At 41.3% G+C, this 19,750-nt stretch overlaps 1 protein-coding gene across 2 annotated transcripts in view; it reads right to left on the bottom strand.

Annotated features, from left to right (window-relative positions):
• Positions 1 to 1,508: 1,508 nt before the first annotated feature.
• The window catches only part of PTPRN2 (protein tyrosine phosphatase receptor type N2), a 690,377-nt gene continuing 672,135 nt past the window's right edge, over positions 1,509 to 19,750 (bottom strand). For both annotated transcript variants that reach the window (XM_076331912.1, XM_076331913.1), the window contains 2 exons: positions 11,497 to 11,570; positions 1,509 to 6,078 (listed from right to left, as the gene is read on the bottom strand). In XM_076331912.1, the coding sequence (XP_076188027.1) occupies positions 6,007 to 6,078; positions 11,497 to 11,570 (146 nt within the window). In that variant the 3' untranslated portion in view covers positions 1,509 to 6,006. The remainder of the gene's footprint in view (positions 6,079 to 11,496; positions 11,571 to 19,750) is intronic.

Genomic DNA, 19,750 nt, shown 5'->3' with positions numbered 1-19,750 from the left:
AGCGGGAACAGCTCAGGCTCAGAGGAGGTGTGTTACCACAGCATGGGCCGTGCAACAAGAGTATTCGGGTGTGCTGGGGATGCTCCAGGCTGGTACTCAAACCCAGCTCTTTCCTGAGCCCTGTCGGAAGCCAATACCCGGTCTGCCGTACTGTTAATGAGCTACAGCCATAAATACAAAACCAAGGATAACAGCAACAAACAAAGCAATGCCCCTTGGCAGCAGCTGAGGCACTACCCTACAGTCAGAGCACTGGAGAGGGCAAGGCTCCATGTATCTGTGTAGCACGAAGCAAAAGCAAGCACTGGCTGCGTGAATCAATGTATATGCAACTGATGGCTTTCGTGTTTGCCTAGAAAATACATAATGCTCCAGTAGTTATATAGTTAAATGTATTTCTCTTTTTGTCCTCCATCTGATGTTACCAGAGGCTTCAGAAAGCTATCTTGGAGATGAAAGACCTCCTAAATTACACCACCAGGAAAATAGCTATAATGGTGCATATATTTTGCTTCCCAGATGAAAGTCACCTTCTTACACTGAGAAAGGCATAGATATTAAAACACGCAACTTCATAAACAAGGTTAAAGAATGTAAAATGTGATTCTTCTGATGGGAAGGGAGTGAGCTGGACCAGGACAGTTTCTACCTTTCTATTTACATTTTTCTAGTTATTTCCAGGTAAGCAGCAAACTATTTTAAGTCTTCTTCAAAACACAAGTGAAATTTTAACACACAATAAAGGACCATGAAAATTGCCATACCAGGACTGTCTAATCCTCACCGCTGCCTCTGGTAACAGCTAACAATAGATATTTCATGGAAAGATACAATCCTTCATATAATGGACAGTGCTTATGGGAAAATTACTTCCTATCCCCTGGGGAAAAGACTGCTTATTTTATGCTGTGCTTATGTAGGAACCTTAGACTTCAGTCCTCTTAACCTTATTTAATATAACTGAGTATTTTCCATTACCCGTTCAAATCCTTCTGTGAATCCTGCTACTATTTTAAAACTATAAATCCTTGGGCAGCCCGTACCACCCATTATGTGATGCTCTGATCCACCAGCCTTCCCACCCCAAAAACATTTTCCTGCCTTTAATTTTCCTGAAAGACGGTATCATTTATTCCGTTTGTTAACTTACACACTCTGTGACACACACTATAGGCCAGATTTTTTCACTTGCCGGTTGTACAAGGAGGGTCGCTGTAATTTAGTCATTTTTTTGCCTGCTTCACTTTCTGGTCTGAGCACAGGAGTCTGCCTTGATCAAAACGTTGGAAGCTGCAATATTACAGGCCGCACACCCAAGCCGGAGGTGGCTGCAATCTCTTCTGCTCAGAGCAGATTAAACGTGCCCCTCTAAGCCGTCAGCAGGACGTTTGTGCCCCTCTCTGTCAGCCCCGTGCACCCACCTGGGATATTCAGAATCCAGCTCTCCAGCAACGGGTGGAGGTACCGCTCCCACCCCCCAAATAAAAGCAAAGCACCAGCTGTTAATGCTGTATTCACAATACCGTACTCCACAGACAATGTGACTTTATTCACAAATATGATTTTTACAGAGGTAGAACAAAATATTTTGTATAATTTTTTTTTTAAACTATATACATATAAAGAATATAACAGAATGACAAGAAAGAAAAGGTTGTAAACAAAACAATATTATGCCATCAAATGCAGTACAAACAGCATGCAAGAACAGCTTCAAATGAAATCTTGCTGGTGTAACTTTATTTTATTTCTAATGTGGTAAATGAAGAGTAGTAAAGAGTCATGCTCTAATTGGATTGAGTATGCCACAGCTCTGCAATTTTAATTTTTTTTTTCTTTTACAATAAACCAACAGGATAGCTTTCTTTTCACTGTGGTGGGGAATGCTTTTGTAATGCCCAATGTAATCTTAACAGAAAAATATAATTATCAAATCTACAAAGTGTACTCTCATTTAAAAAGCAAAACCATAGAAACTGTACAGTTTTAAAAAGCGAATTATCTCAACTGCTTCTTAAGAGAATTTTCTAAACAAAGAATAAAATATGCAGAATAAAAATTAGGAGAGCTATTGTTCTGTAACAAAGCTAATCAAATACTTGTTTTCTATTCCAATAAACAGTTTTTTTAATTAATGACTACTCTGGAAATTATGAAGTGGGCTGGGTTTTATTAATGTTCCACTTGACTAATAAAGCATGAACTCCTTACAGGTACTATAGCTGTCATTCCCCTGGGGATGGATGGAGATTGGTTCTGCATGCATGCTAGAGACAGGAACAAGGTTTAGTCATTGGCGTAGATTTTAAAAATATTTTAAAATGTTTTAAACGTTTAGTAGCATCTATAAAAATAATCTTGCTTGTTTTGCTACTGGATTGAGATTTGGATATGGGATTTTCTGCTGAAATTCATTCTTGGCCCTCACAATTGCCAAGGACTTCCACTGGATGTTACCTGGCCTGCAGCAGGTCCCACAGATGATGGTCAAGAGCAATGGATAGAGCTCACACCTGAAAAACGTGAAGCCAACAGCAAACCCTACAGTGTTTTCCCCGTGGCTAGGGCTGAATGTCAAGGATCTGGGCTTTGGGGAAAGGTGCTGTCCTGCCCCTCCATCCCTCTAAATCCCAGCCCATGTCATGGGAAGGGTGAAGGCTGGAGAGAGCAACTGTGCTGTTACTCCTATGAACTATCAACGCTGGTGACAACCACCTCTCCGTCCCTCATACCTGCACGCACTGCGACTACGTAAGCATGGGGTCTGGTCAGGTCACTGCCCTGCTCGGGGCCAGCAGCCGTGCTCGCTGCTGTGCCTGTGGGAAAACAGGGTTTTCTCCCTCTGCCGCAGGCTTTGACCAGCGAGGAAGGAAACTGTGAGCACTGGGGTTAAACTGCCCTCCTGCAGCTCCCCCCCTTAAATGTCATTTAAAGATTCAACCACACAAACATCACCTGTAGATTCAATTTGTCTTTATCAAGAACAAGAGGTTGGTTAATATTAAACACATGCTAATTATAATATTAAACACAGGGAGCGGCCTGAACAACATCCTTCGCCAAATCACAAGGATTAAGCTAACTTCAGTGAAAAGGGTAAAGAAATTCCTGCCCTGCATAAGAAATCCATCTCTGTGGCTTCATCCATGGCTTTGGCATCTTCCTGGGAAATGGATTGTCAAACCCCTCCGGATTGCCCTGGTGCAACTGAAACCTGCATATCACTAATAGATCCTGCAGCAGATTATCACCCCCAGAAGCAGGGCGTTTATTGAGAGGTGTGAACAGTATGCTACCTGCGCAGACGAAATACTCTGCGTGATAGTTTACAGTCAACATAATAAGCCCGGCACCTTTTTGTGGAAGAACTGTACAAAAGACAGCTGAAATAACAGGATTGTCAATGACATTCAGTGAGAGATACTCTAACCCTCCGAGTAAGACTGCATCTTTCTGTTGTGTAAACTGGTCTACAAGTATGAATAAAACAATACATCCCTGCCCCATTAGCCCTGGGGAAGATTAATGCCCTCTAATCTACGCCAAATAAACTCCGAAGCATGAAGATCAGTATTTAAGTCCTACACTCAGCTGCTTGTGAATTAATAGGGATCACCCTGAAATTGCTATTATGAAATGCAAATATTTGCAAAAGAACAATTAAAAAATATTCCTGAAGTGCAAACGAAAGGCTCATCAGCCGTGTTTGTGGTATGCAGAGGGACAGTCAGAAGGCAAACGCTAATGAATCCCAGGGCAGAAATCTGTGCTAAAACCCCATTACCCCATTGGCAGTAGGTAATGGCACAGCATCTTACACTGGAAAACAATTCCACCCGATAATCGGAGGGCTTGGCTTAGGATGCCCTAATTTGGACTTTCTGGACAGTTAGCTTGGATATAACTACCTGTATTTTCAGAAAGCTGCAGTACATGGCTCACAGTAAATCTACTTCAAACACTTGCTGATACTGCTCAAACTGATCTCATCTGCCCTGATCTGCAATTTTGCGTTAGCTAAAGTAATAAAAGAATCCTGTTAAACCTAAATTATCAAATGAAAAAGGCAATTTTCTCATTCATACTCCATTAGTTTTTTTAGTTATTGCTAGGAAAGCTCTAAAATGCTTAGGCCATAAAATAAACATGTGGCTTAATGTACAGTATGTGTACTTAAGAGGATGATGGCATCTGCAGTAACTGCTCTGTACTGCCACAGTAATGGGATGCACAAATGAAGCAACAGCACATACCAAGTAAAGCATACAAAAATGTATGGCGAAAAGTAACAAGCCTTCTGCCTTTTTTTTTTTTAATAAGTCTTTAATTGCTAAAAAGAAGAATTCACCAATATCCACACCTACAACACAAAATTGCAACATGGTTGATTTTGATAGATGCCTGTTACCTTTGTGCCAGCAAAACTCTATGATATTGTTCTCTTTAACATTTCACCGGTTAGAAGTTTATAAAAGCTTCCCCTTCCCAAATTAAATTCAGTGATATATTTTCCAGTGCTGAAATCATACATTAGCCTAATGTGGTTTCAAGCATACAACACTGTTAAGATTTTGGAAAAAAGCACCCCAAAATTCTTAAATCATGGAGATGTAGGATAACATATGCAAAAGCATCCAAGTATTCACTTTTGAAAAAGAAATTAAGAGCCTAGATCACTTAAATACCTTTGATATTTTTATTCTCAGGCCCTTCATTCAAACATATGAGAGTACTTTCTATCAATAATTTATAATCCTTCAGAAGAGTACCACAACTAAACCTGTGAATTCAGGTAAGCAAGATTGCATAACCAAACCATTTACAGACATATTTTAGCATTACTTTGCAACAGTAGGCATTAGGATTTTGAGAACACAAGAATCTCTGAAATTCAACCCGTGTGCTTCTTTATCCCTTAACGGTTAGTTAAAATAGGTATCATTCAGAACAAGGGGTGAGCAGAGCCTCTGCAGAAAGATGCAATGAACGTCTGGATCAGACAAACTCGATGAGAATCATAAAATGCAGACTGGAGATTTCTCCTTCAGCCAGGCTTTTACAGAAATATATTTTCCCAGCTAAAAAGGATGGCACAGCAGAGTTTTACAGAGGGAAATGCAAAAATATAAAGAGGAGAGTCCCATTTTCTTCTGCAGTAATCCTATAAAATCAACAATCTGTTTCCATAACAGCTCTGGTCATTTACCTGACTGCTGACAGGGCCTTTCCCCATCACCTGAGGTGAGTCTACGCTCTCCTTTTCCGCGCTGCCAGGGGTAGGTACACGGTCAGAGTTGTTGTGCTCGTTATCCCCCGGGGTTCCCATTAATGTGACCAATTTGTTCTCCCCAGTTGCAACAACTGTGCAGGCCTATTTACTTATAGTTCAGATTTTCTTCCATTCATGGCACAAAGCTGAAAAGTAAACAACAGTTAAGAAAACATTTGCTTGCCAAAGCCCAGCACGAGAAGGTGCAAGCTCTCTTTGCCAGAGCCTGGACCTGTGTTTACTCACACCCTCAGCACTGTTTCACGCTCTTGCCTGGCATTGTATAGGAACAATCACCATCCTCTTCAGGCCCCCCCCCTTATTCAGCCTTGTGGAAGTTACAAAATATAACAGAACACTGTTTTCTGAGACTATATTGACTGCACTAATTACCCACAATACTGTATATTTGCTATTAAGAACATGAATGTGTGCTTTCAAAGTGTGACATTCAGGGCTTTGAGGATGTGAAAGGAATTAGATGGATTGTTCTGTCACTTAATCCGAGACTTCAATGTACTTTTAAAAATTTGTTTAAAACCCCAAGAAACAGAATACACATTTTAACTGTCGAACTTTTACCAGCTAAAGGAGTTTGTAAGGACCCTATCACTATGTGGTTACAACAGAAGATACACAGTTAAGGTCAGGTCACGGTTTCCAAGAACATTCACAGGGACTGAGGATGAGAAAAACAAGGGACAGATCCTGCGGGAAGCTTCGGGAGACTGAGCCGCTCACTGGGGAAGTGCCTTGAGTATTGCATTCACCTCCTCTGCAACCGCTGTCAAAGCAAACTCAAACTGCTCCTGCGGAGAGAACAAACGCATACTCTGAATAATAAAACAAAACACTTTCCAAAAGCCTGATGCACGATTCTGCAGCCGAACATCCTCAAGACATTGTTAAAAATACGAATATGCAGGATGAACTGCACACTGCAATGGAAAGGAACAAAATATCCTGGGATTATTGATGCCATATAACATGTTTGACAGCATCTTGAAGCCGGAGTCATTTTAATGGAGAAGAATGTTGGTAGCAGAAACTAAGCTATTGGGACACAATGATGTATTGCAATTGCGTGGTCAGAAGGGTTTGGGAGTTGTTGATCACCAGCCATTTTCTTCTGACACAGAGACGGAAACTCGTTAACATAATTGAGATATGAAATAGGTGAGATGCTGCAAAGCAGAGCCTTTGGCTTTTCTCAGGACTGTTTCTAGTTGAAATCAGCTAGAATAAATATCTCCTCACCTTCTATCTATTATATAGAACAATATCTGCTTTTTGGTTTACCTGTTATTGTTCTTTTTCAGCCTCCCTTTTTAACGGTTTTTCTGCACCCACAAATTACCCAATGATGTTTAGACCACTCCTATTTAAGAAATACTTGGGAAGGTTTTCTCTGCTATTAATTTACTGTAAACATAAAACCAAAATTACTAACAGGTATCTGCGCTCCGTTGGCAGAGGCGTAAAGGTCACAGCCATGAATGGCCACCATAGTCCTACAGAAGGAGAAAGGAGTTTTACTTCCTTAAGGTTACCAGGTGTTGTATTTTCTAAGCAAGTAATTTTTCTCAGAAATTTAGCTTACTGAAATATCTGACAGGATGATTTGGTGTTCGCAACTTTTCAGATGAAAAAAGAAATGTGGGCAGTTTACTCAGAATACAGGCAAATCAAGGACACTAGGCAAGGACTGTGGAGAAGTTTCTGGATTTTCTAGAAGTACTCCAGTGGTTTAAGCCAGCCAGGGTCAAAAGCTGATAAAGAACCAACTTTGAGAATGGAGGTCTGAGATGCACCGTGTAAAGCATACTGAGATCACTGCTGGGATACTATCTGTGTCTCCGATTAGAAAATTGGTGGTCTGGTAGGTACCTCCAGCCCCTCAGTTTGCGCTGCCAGGGGCTGTGCGGGATGGCTGCAGGTATGTATGCAGCAGTGGTGGATGGCTGCAGACCACAGCCAGCCCTCAAAGATGATTACTGGACTAATAGCATTCACCTTCCACAGTGTTTCACTTTACTGCGGAAACCTGCAGAAAGGATTAAAGAACAAAGTACAGATGTGCAACTCATAGTTCAGAAAGACAGCTGACTTCTAATTGCTGCAATTCAGTGCCAGTCTTCTCTGCCTTGTCTTACCCCACTGCAGAGTCATCTCCCATGTGGAGATGCCTCAGAGAGAAGCAATGATGGGCACAGTTCCTGAGCAGAAAAAGAAGAACAAAACTCAGAATAATTTCTCAGAGACACTGACATTCAAGAATTTTGCTGTCTGCTTGGTGCTGTCAAAGTGGCATCCTTGTACATTTGCTGGACTGCAGCCAATAGTTTTTAATCAGACATCAATTCACCCTAAAGAGCAGGACTCATCCTCATTAGGCACAGAAAATGGTGTATATGTCTGCCTGTGCCTCCCCGCACCCCCCCAAGGTCTCTGCAATTAAAGAAAGGACTGGAAATGCCGGTGGCCACCCAGGAGCAGCAGTTCTATTTTAACTGGAGCACACTGAATGTGTGAGAGGAGCTGGAGGGCAGTGGAAGCAGAGGGCATTCATCTGGACACGCCGTGCCAGAACCAAACCGGGTGCTTGTACCGGCTCAAAAAGCTTCAGGAAATTTGGGCTGATGCATGAGAAGTGCTCTCCTCCGGGCAAAAGAGCCTTGGCAGGAAGAGCTGGCAGCCGCTGGACCCCATCGATGCAGCCCAGCAAGGTGAGAGACCTGCGGAGCAGCCTGGGCAGGGTGGGGGTGGGAGACCCTCGTGCCGGGGGTGGCAGGAGAGGGGCAAAGCGGGTGCTCCCAGGATGCCGATGCTCAGATGTCAGTGGGACAGCCGGTCCCCGTCGCTGCCAGTCCTTGGAGCACAGGGAGCACAGCAACAGAAGAGGCTGATCTGAGCACGATGGGGTTGACACAATGATGCAGCCAAGTTTCAGAGATGTGCAGATGACTTTTCCAAGATGTGGGCGTCAGTTTGGAAGAAGGGAAGCCGCCCATGTTAATGACGCTACCTAATGTGCTCTTCATCTGAGTATTGTACAGTCAGGAAAAGCTTGTAAGATCGGGGACTACAATGCTTTAATATTAGTCCCATTGCTGAAAATAACTTATATTACTCTAAAGTGATTCACTGAGCAAATCTGCCCTTTAACTTTGTTGGTCTGAGATGTGTTCACCTTACTGTGAAGATCTGTCAGGCTGGAGACCATCTGACCTGCGAGTGCCGTTACCCCTCACGTGAGCACAGGGCATCATTGCACCGCCTGAGGAGAAGTGTCTGTCTCACCCAAGGGCCGTGGACTGATCAACATGAACTCCAAAATTCAGACATGGATTTTGGAGACAAGTTCAGTGGAGACCACCAGCTAACATTAGGTGTGACCCTAAATTACTAAGGCAAAACAAATTACAAAGCATGATCTTTACAGCCAGAGCTCAAAACTGACTGAAACACTGCAGTAAAGGGGACAGTAGAGCAGACACACGAGATGTGTGAGGACGTGGTCTTTCTGGGATGGCGCAGCTGAGCTCTTCCCCCTCCTTCCTTTTGCATAATACGCACAGGCGAAATGCAGATAGTGCAGCTTCCATTGATGTGTATCACCACCGTCCAAAGAAAAGCCCTTACACACCTTCTGCACCTTTCCATGAGAACAACCACAGTTAGAGCAAATTAATTTCAGTAATTTTTAAAGGAGCTCAGTTTGTTGTTTTGTACAGCTACAGTCATTCACATATGCTATTCGCATATCCAAGATTGACTAGAGATGAATTTTATCATCTAGCTTTGCCTAGAAAACAGAGCTGGACAGGCATTTTGTGGTGTCAGTCCACCTATAATGCAGAGGTGACAAGAATATTTTTAGTAAAAAATAATAAGCTATGTTTCATTAAGTCTACAAATAAAATTTCCCAGGAAAACAAACTGAGTACATATAGCATATATGACACAATAAAGAACCTTAGCTAAATATTAGAGATTGTGAGAGGAAAGATATAGAAGGAGCGAGAAAAAAAGGAAATATATATTTTTCCCATCACAGAGAATATAATTCCTCCTTCATTACTTTTTCCTCCCACATGTGGCATATCAATTCTATTTTATGATTCCCCTGCAAAAAACCCAACAAAACCACAAACCCTCTATTATGCTTCTCAGAAATGCAGAATGTCGTTACGATAATTTCATTACCATTTATTATATACAGTGCTTTTGAATTAAAGATCCCTTCCAGAAGACAAAATGTTGCAAACAAATCTTTCACATGCTTATTGAAAATGTGGAGCGCTGCCTGCTGGAAACACAATAACATTGCTGAAGTAAGTTGGTGTTTATTTTGCCTAGGGATATTCTGTAATTGGCATTTCTAACCTGACTTTTAATCCATTGTTTTAAATTACTCCAAGAGTCTAATATTGCTCATTTGTATTCAGTTGGGAAAGCACAGGGGTTTGTTTAAATCCATCAGAAAAATTCTCTGGGGATCGTGCATTGCTAGCATGTAACCAGATATTTATAATTTGCAAGACATTAGCTTGAATAAGTGATTTGGGTGGTTTTGAGAAAACGACAATGATGGAAGAAGGAGCAAGAAGAGAGATAAGCAATATCCTGAGAAAATTTTTCATCCTGGATGAAAACACAGGATACATTTATTTTTTGGAGCTCTTCCAGATAAATGTTTGGAGGGGAAAAACACATCTTGAGTGAGATTTTCATGGGACTCGGGTAACTATTTCTGAGCTAAGAGAAGTTGTTCACATAACCTCATTCTTTGGTTCTGGGGCTATGTTTTTTCTTTTGTTGAAGGCAACAAGCTGTAATTTCTCTGCCCTGAGAGGGAAACTGGAATCTGAGCTCTATATTTCTACAGAGCTGCCATATATTTTGGATGCATTTACAGAGTAGTTCAGGGCTTGCATCTTCCCTCAGAGTAAATATATGTGACATTGGATACTGTGTGCTATATGCATTTTTCTTCCAGTCCGAATAATCAAAGCAGAAGAAAGATTTGTGCAATTTTACGTCTTACTTGCAGATAAATATTAGTTAGCTTTGACTGGCTCATCTTTATTTTTCATGCACTCACTTAATTGGTAAATAATAATTACGTCCCCCCAGCTGTTCTCCAGCACCACTTCTCCTAGTATTAGTGGGAAGATAAAATGATTAGGAAGAGATTCAAGAGAAGTTATGAACCAATGATTCCTGCAACATACATTTATTTCACCTTTGTCCCTCATCAATTTCAACTCCCTAAATGCTGCAGACTTTCCTATCAGCCAGCCAAGACAGAGTTCCAGCCTGGAACTCCTTTCCTGTTCTGGCCTGGCCAAGACACAGTGCTGTCACATTGCTCTTGCTACTCAGTTTGGGGCTATAACTCTCATGCAATATTTTACAATGTCATATACAGATTTATTTGGTCTCCGTGCCACGAACGAGTTTCTTTGTTGTCATATTTGCAGCTCTTAACTTGTAGCAAATACCCCAAAATATCATTCCATACATCACTGAAATTGTTAATAAGAGAAAGTTTCATTTCTAATTTAAGGAACTACAATCACACCATCAGCTATCTTTGTGGAAGAATGTCAAAACTATTACAACTGACAGGAATTACAGAGTAAGATGTTCACCTCACCAAAGGGTACAAATATAGTTACCATGCTACATCCATAAAGGACATGGCTTTAGGCACGATGTAAGCTCTTCCATTCAAAGATATTAAAAATGACTTAATTTCCTACAAAACAAAATTTCCTTTAATTCAAAATTTTTTTTTTCCCCGGAAAAAAATCAAGTGCAGCAGTTACATTCTCTTTAATGAGTTGAAGCTTTTAAAAACTATTACATGCACAGTTAAGCACAGATACTCTAAGAAAATAATCCATATTTCAGGATGAAAGCAAGAACATTCTTTCAAATGCACATTTTCTTTAGTAGGCTATAGATTGGTGTCTTGACTGCCCTTCATATATGGTAATCAAGATAGATGTTGGAGATGTTACAAGAAAGAGCAGTAAACACCAAAGAAAGTAGCCTAGATAAATCTTCAGCATAAATAAACCTCAGTTGGTAGGGAGCCAAACAGAGTAATCAGCAAGCGACCTGCGTTAAATTAGGTCATACCCTCTCTCTTCTGTCATGAAAACAACTACTGTGAAAGACCTTTAATGTATTTAAAATCCCAGTGGATTTATTGACAGTACCTTTGTCTGGACCATGCCTGGTCTCTGGTCCCTCAAGTGCTCCAGGGTAGCAGCAATATCAATCTCTTTAGCACCTGCAACAAACCACAAATTGGGCTGAGTTCAGAGCACAAGATAATCCATGCTGCATCTGTCAATCTTTTGCTCTCGGGTTCCCTTTGGGCTAACAGTCCAATTGAAAATTATTACATCCATCTCTCAGCAGACTTGGCAAGCAGCTGCAATTTTTGTGTTCATATAGAAAAATAAGAGGTTGGGGCAGCTTTTATTAACATTAATTCAAGAAAAGCCGGAGAAAAACAAATTCTTAAAAATGCGTCTGCACCTAGAGCAGAATATATTTTGCAGAACCTAAGGGTCCATCGTGGCAATGCCACCGAGTGCCCCTTTGTCCCTTCTAAGTGTATGCGCTGAATTAAGGGCCCAACCCATAAAAAGATTTATGCTGTTAAAACAAGATTTAGGTGAACTGTTGTGACCTGCAGCTGAGATCCAGAAAACCTGTCTGTGGCTTCCTAGTTCAAGACCTGCCAGACCGTCTTGCTACATGATCACTGTTTCAGGCAGCAAATCTACAGCATTTTCTTTAGATTATACTTTGGCTGTCTGGACACTGCTGCTGGGTAGTGATTGGCAGCACCAGGATGCAGAAAATAGGCACACAGAGCCTGACTACTGTGGGGACTGGCTCCCTTCCTCCGTGCAAATGGAGGTGCTTTCTTTTCAAACATGATCTGTGGAGACCAAAGCAAGTCCTTGTGCCTCTCACCTTTCTTATAATAACCCAGAGCCGAGAGAACCAAAGGGGACAGGGAGATGCTGATTTCCTACTCAATTTCCTCCAGTTTGAGATGTTTCAAAACCACCCTCCTCATTTTCCTTAAGTGCCTAACCAGATACGTTTTTGAAGGCACTGAGAGGAAATTGGGATTTTGGTCCCTCCTGTCAGTCCCTGTATGAACTCCAAGAGTAGAACCCCAACTGAAAACCCTTCGAGCTGAGAAGTTCGGTTACAGTTTGTCTCTCTTGCATCTGTCCCCTTCTGCATCGTGCAGGAATATCACACAGCGCCAAAGCATCAGGCAGATGGACAATGGGTCACCCTGGACCAAGTGTGACTTCCCCATCTCTGCTTCCCTATCCCCTACTGCTCTGGATGTACACACATTCTAGGGCAGATGTGGGTCTGTAGCCTCTGCAGCTGAGGAAGATGCTGACCTCAGGTCTCCCCTGTCTTGTACATACACTTTCATCATTACATGGTTTATCAAGGACAGAGATCACCTACATTCTGAAATCTGCTCCATTTTGAAGGATACTCAATGGTGTGCTCTGAAGAAGACTGTCGCCCTTCGATATGCAATTTGACAACCATTTCCCTGGCCCTAGGAATCTCCTGGCCCAGCCTGTGTCAATTTGGGACTTCCTTCTGGAGACATTTAAAACTCCCCAACTATTCATGGGGGTCTCGGTGCTTAACTTGGGGCATGCACATAAAGCGTTGCTGCTGCAATAGCTCACTTGTACACATCCAGAACATATACTTGTTTAGTTCCCAGGACTGGATTTGCAGGATTGGACCCAACGCTTACCACTCTTCCTAAAACTCTTGTAATTTAAGGGCTTAAATCTAACTGTAAGTAGGTTCATGTCAATGTAAACATCATGCACCCCCTCATTTACCCAACTCAACTTCGTAACTCAGCACCATTTTTAAAAAATTCAGAAAAGCAACTAATAGTGAATGATTTAATTTGGTTTCCTTTGATAAAAGATATGAGAAGATATTTAAAAATAACATCAGCTCGAGAAGAATAATTGATTTGCAATACATTCTTCATATCGATGAAAATATGTTCTTCAGCTGTGTCAGAAATGGAATGAATTCATTCAATAAATATAACAGTGACAATTTAGAAAAGGTATCTGTCAGATATTTTTGCTAATTACCATGGGTTGGGGCATTGTATGGTTTTTGCTTCCCCTCCCCCCGCCCCCCCATGCATTGTACAGGAATTTACAGGGAATTTACAGGGTTGAGCTTTGGAAAAAATGTAAAGTTTTGTTTTAAAATAAAAAACCCCCAAACCTCCTTACAATGGAGCAGAGCAATACATACTCACATACGCTGTAAAGTCTGACAGCAGTGACATTAATTATACCTTAAGACTGTTGCAGGTTTTGCAGTGGCAATTCATCTGGAAAGCATCAGTAAAGGTACATTCTTTGTAGACCCTAGCACTGGTGTAACACGGGAGCTCATTTCAGTGTTTAGTCTCACACATGCACGTGCAATTAGGTGGGAATTTCCTGTTCCACCACAGATGTCCGTGGGAGCAGAGTTGTGCGAGTACCACACACGCTTACAGCCTTACTTATGGCCTCATTAGATTACCAGGAATTAAAATGTCCCAGCAGCATCTTGGCTCAACATAAGAGGAATTCTCTCTTTCAGAAATTAAGATATGAGAAAAATTTAAGACACTGACATCCATGGATGAGGTTAACCACAGTCCTGAGCCAACCTCTGAGGTGTGCTGCAAGGATGAACCTGGAGATCCTCCCAGCGGAGCTGGCCGGCTCGAGTGCCATGTGAGCTTCCCCATGGCTGCAAACGTATATGTACCACCTCCAGTAAGGGATGGTCTTTATTTGAAAATAGTCTAGCCTCAGGCCAACACAGTAACTTATTAGGTGCAGGGGAAAGGTTCATGACAAGACCTAATAACACTTTTTAACGGCCTACCTTTGAAAGAGTTAATTCCTCCATTCCTGTGATGCAGATTGCAGGCATTTACTAGTGAACTGATGCTTGCTTTTTTATCATCATTAACGGAATGACATGCCTAATGGTATGAACAACACCTGCTTATAAAATCCTGATTTAGCAAAACACCAAAGCATATGCTTGCACTGGAACATAAGAATAGTCCTAGTGGGCCAGTGTGCTTAATGGGAAGCTTGTTTTGAAGTGTTCTGTCAGTAGAACTCCCTGAAACATCAGTTTTTACTGATCAGTGTCCCCCAGCCCATGGGCCGTGATCAGCACATCACCCACAAGCACTTCTGGTGTCCTCAGCCATAGGTAATTAAAAGGAAAAGGAGAGCAAAGCATGCTTTTGCCCAAAGCACGTGTCTTGTTCAGAGGCCGGGGGGTTAGAGGCAAGGCAAAGCAGAGGCAGAGATTGGTTTGCTACCTCCTCTTTTTCATTTCTGAATGCCTCTGATACTATGGTGATGGGAACTACCTAAGTGCCTAGAGAGGCTGATCAACAAAACTTAGTGTTGCAAAGATGGGCAGCTGTTTTGGAAGAAAAATATCTCGGAAGAAGAAAATTCACAGGAAGAAGGATGAAACCAGTGGCATAGGATAAAGCCAGCATGACTTGTTTTCTCTCTACATGAGTAAACCTCTCTTCCTCCCCCGCATCCACCACTACAAGTTCTTCATCTACTCCCTTATTGTGCCTAAGACAAATGAGTTTCAATATATATTGCTAGTCCACTATTAAATCTCATTTTGTGATGAGGGCTTTTTTTCTATTCAAACTTACACTAGATTGCTGTTACGTTATGTAAATTCAGCTCACTTCCACTGATGTGTGCGATAGTCTGTAGAAAGTTCTCTGGTGACAGATGGACAAAGGAAGAGATTTTCAAGGCACAAAGGGAGGTCTGAACCCAACCTGCATTCACAGGTGAGAGGAGCTCAGTGTTTAACTGCAGTGTGAGCTTTCAACTCTCTTTGGAATTATTTTGTTGAAATCTGACACGAATTCAACATCTTCTTCGCCACTCTGAGTCTTTTTAATTTGAGAGTACAACAGTATGGCATAACATTCTATAGTACCCAGTAACATTTTATTTATGCTTTTGAGCCATTTCAGGTGACAAAAAATACAGCATATGTTACATGACATTGGGAGAGAGGGATATTGCCTCTAAGGACATTAGGGTCAAATCATGCTCTTACTGAGATGGCCCTGAAATATCCACACACTGCTGAGGTATTTTAAACATTGCTTATCTGGAAAGCCCACATTCAAACTAAATTTGGTGCAGTGGTTTAGAGTACAAGCTGGAAGAACTTGCCCCTCTGATTCCAAGGATATCCCATTACTGGAAGTGTTTTGCTCAGGCTACTAAACTATGAAGTCCAGTAATAGATGGAGATGGCAATTTATTGTCATACAACAAACAATCTAGAGGAAGGGTTAAAAATACTAGGCTGGAGAGCACTGACAATTGGAAAAGAGAACACAAAATGTGCCAGAAAGTCAATATTTTGTACCTTTTCTCCCCACCAATACATATCTGTCTGCTTAACAGTGCTACTGGTTTCAGAAAATAAAGAGGGGGATAAAAGAGGAAGCATTTAAAGAATAAAGAACAGCCTTTTCACCTTTTGACTGTATTTTACTCTGCAGGGAATAAATTTGGTTTGTTTGTGACAGGTTCCTTTTTCACAATGGATTTCATTGCTTTTTTTAAATGAACGTAAAAATGTAACTTAGTGTGAGACTGAGCTAATGTTGTACCAGCAGTATTGTGAGAAATGACTGTGCAATGTGCAACAATGCATGTTCTTTTTTAAACAGAACATGCATTTGCAGTAATTCACTGTGAGCCAGATACTGCTAGCCTTCCCCCTGCCTTTAAGCAGCTCAGTGAGCTAGCTGAGTAAATACCTCCAAAAGCACTTCCACACCAGTGCAAAGCAGATTTTAACTTCAGTAATTAACTATCATCTTCCTAAAGGCTTGAAGCATTCACAGTGAGAGCCCAACAACCCACATCAGGAACATTAACTGGATAAACTAAAAGAAAACACGAGAAGATGCAAGCTGAATTACATTTTGCCCCCAAGGAGAGAAGCGGTTTCTGAAGTTTAGGGTCATATCCTTTGCAACCCTTTCTCTCCCCGCAGGCACCAATGCAGGATGCACGCTGGCACTTAGCAGCTGGTGCTCCTGATTAGCAGGTCTCAAGGGGTTAAAGTGTTTGCCCTTAGATAGTCGCATAAGTGAAGTATCCAGCATGTCATAAAACCATGGGTAAAAGTTGAATTCCCTTTTCCTCCTGCAATAAATAACGAGCTAGACAAATTCTGCTGCAGTAGGCTCCATGAGGTGACAAGCAGCAGCTTGCAATATTTAAAATCTTCGTGAATTACCTAATGTTAGTTTTATGACTATAATAATGAAATCTTCCCTCTCTTCTTGTCCCCCTAAATATGGCGGGGGACCCATTTTGATAAGCACAAGAAACATGAGAAACACTCTGTGGAGGATAATCCCTTCCACGTGGTAGCAGCATTGCTGTCACTGTGATGGTACAGGAATTTGACAGACAAAGTTTGTCGAGAGCGTAACATCTTTTAATACACCAGCTGGGAAGACAAAACAAAGGCGTATCATTAAGAAGTAGTTTTCAGGTTCAGCAAACTACCGAGCTTGTGCACCTGAAAACGTGCTGGGTTTTTTTTTTTTCAGTTATGAGAACAATCAGCATTTGTTACAGAAATGGATGAAAATTTTGGCTTAATTAAGGCAAGCGTCGAGATTTTATTTTTACGTAATAGGCTTGAACATACTTGCACTGAAAGCAAAGTCAAAAGTTCTATTTTATTTATTACTAATGAAAAGTGCAGTGTAGATTCTGTGAGACTGATAGAATTTTATATTAAAGGACTGCATTAAAAGGAATATTTTAGATTCTAGATGCTCTGAATTTTCTGTGTATTTATAAAAATAAAATGATCCTTAAATACTTCATCAAAGCAGTTATTTGTGGGGGGTTTCTTTTTAAATAACCCAAACTGAAGAGTTTTCTTTGTGATGTTTCACAAATACATATCGCTCATAAATATTAAATTAAAAAGGATTTTTCTAGCTGGGAACAACTTTCAGATCTACCGTCATATATCCTCAAAAAGATAGGATTATAACTCTGCAGAACGGCTATAAATTTGTTACTGTGAGTCCTAAAGGATGGCTTGGTCATTAGGTTCCTATGTTTAGATACATTTGAATTCTCTTCCAGACTGAGACTCTGACTTCCTGCACCACTTCAGTTAAATCATTAAATTCACCCTTTGTTTCACACCATCACTTATAAAATGAACCATCTTTTTCCTACCTAATAAGTTGTTATGAAGGCAAATCCATTAATGATTACAAGGTACTTGGACACTAGAGAGGTGAGGGCCTGGATAGATACTCTGGTTTTTTTCCCAATACCCTTTGCACCTTTCTCAGACCTCTTTCTGTTCCCCTTGATCATAAAGAGATCACAAAGCTGAATATATGATGTAGGAGTCATGCTGAGTGGTTGTAAATGTGGGATTATTAGCACTGTTACCATTTCTCCTTAAGGAGGTGATGATGAGCTGTGTGGGAATAAGCATTTATCCCAACAGAAAAAAAAAGGCATACTAAGGGGAATACAGAAATGACCTGTCAAGTGCCTTTCTTTTTGCAGCGTAAGTATTCAGTTTCATTCTAGTCAGATATTACCTGCTTAATGCATCTTTTTATATTTATTCTATTGTATAGATTTTGAATTAGGCCTTGAAGGGCAAAGGGACTTGTTAGGTCAGATTAAAAACTGGCTTGTTAAAATCTTGATGGAACAGTCCCTAATACAGTTCTTTCCGCTGCTGTTACTAGAAGCTGAAAGAGATCCAATTAATATTTGCAAGATACTGCTGATTGGCAGCCTTTTAGCCTCAGAGTCACGCACAGCACAGTATTTGCAAGCAGTCGGGAGCGCCGTGGAAGAATAACTTGTAATACTATGAAATAGCAAAAATACATGTGAGAAAGAAAATAAGGGCAAAAATACAGTGTCAGCAAGGACAATCAGCTGTCTCATCACAGCGTGTCTGTGTTCAGGAACAATACAAGTGGTTTTTGTGTTTGGGTGATGACTGCATGACTCATGCCTAAAAGTGATGCCTCACGGTCAAAGCAAACTCGTGCACAGCGGCTTTATGCTGCCTTTCTTCCCTCCCCATGTGAGGACTCTGACCAATAGGCTTTCCTGGGTTTAGTACAACATTTTCTGGCCCTCTTCTGTGTTCAGCTTTGCCTTAGCAAGGAGGCAGACAATGAACTGTGGAGACCCAAGAACAGAAACCTCCCGAAGAAGGGCAGACAGTAACAAGATCCAGGTCTGCCAGGAGCCTAATACATAAAAAGGACCCATCTATACTGCTGGCTGTGATAGTGTATAGAAACAGAAGTGGGCTCTCTGGGGAGTTAGCAGGGTAAATCAGCATTCATGGACTATTACACTGTCATAGCTATGCTGTTTCCAATGCCCAAGCTAGCTGGACGTAGCACAGATATGCTATAGATTTGCAATGCTCCTAAAGCCCTAGATGCCTCCAGCTTCCCACTGACAACTTCTAAAGGACAGCTCCTGTAGCTGCTCCAGCGAGTGTTTGCCCCATTGAGTACTTAATGTTGCAGTGAAACATTTAATCACACCATATGAGGGGCAAACTCAATCTGATTAAAGAAGAAAGGGTCAGAACTAGGGGGAGTGTAACACCACTTCTTCACTGACCATTAGTTTTAATGGCATACCGGTAATATTTACTAACTAGCTTAGTCTCAAAGGCCCAGCCTCATCTCATCTACTCCAGCCATCCTTGAAGTTCTAATCGGAGTTAGTCATCTCCTCTCCCAACAGATAAGAGAGAGAGGGGAAGCTCTGATGGGCAATTCATTTGCCTGAGAATTATCCTCCAGAGGTGCGTATCATTCTCCATTGATGACTGAGGAGACCTAGACAACTAGGTTAGGCGAGATGCTTAACGCTAGGTGCTTTATATGGCTAAAGTTAGCTGGAATGAACCTGGGTTGAAAAGGCTTGAGTTTCTGCACTGCAGTTTTGGGCTCCTGAATGCTAGAATCTGCCAAATCTAACGGTGTTTGAGATCTGTGTTTTGTGTCTCTTGCCTTCCCCAGTTCCCTCCCCCCCCAGTTTGGCAATTTTGATGGAAATGGCAAAAGAAAAGCAACATGGAACCACAATGAAAAGATAAACCAGTTGCAGTATAGTGCAGGGAAGGCCATGGAAGTGAAAAACGCATTGTAAGAGTAACTGCTGTTTGTATAGTGCTCTGCTGCAAAGAAACGAGTATTTTCTTCCTTCAACTTGCATTGTCTGAGTGCCCATTAAATAAAAACACTTGTAAATATTAGAGTTGAAAAAGGGAGCTGAACAACAGCTAGAACCTACAAAAATA

This window comes from Aptenodytes patagonicus, chromosome 2 (genome assembly GCF_965638725.1).
Source record: "Aptenodytes patagonicus chromosome 2, bAptPat1.pri.cur, whole genome shotgun sequence".
Taxonomy (NCBI): Eukaryota; Metazoa; Chordata; class Aves; order Sphenisciformes; family Spheniscidae; genus Aptenodytes; species Aptenodytes patagonicus.
Note: the sequence above shows the minus strand (reverse complement) of the source record. Positions and strands in the feature narration are given on the sequence as shown.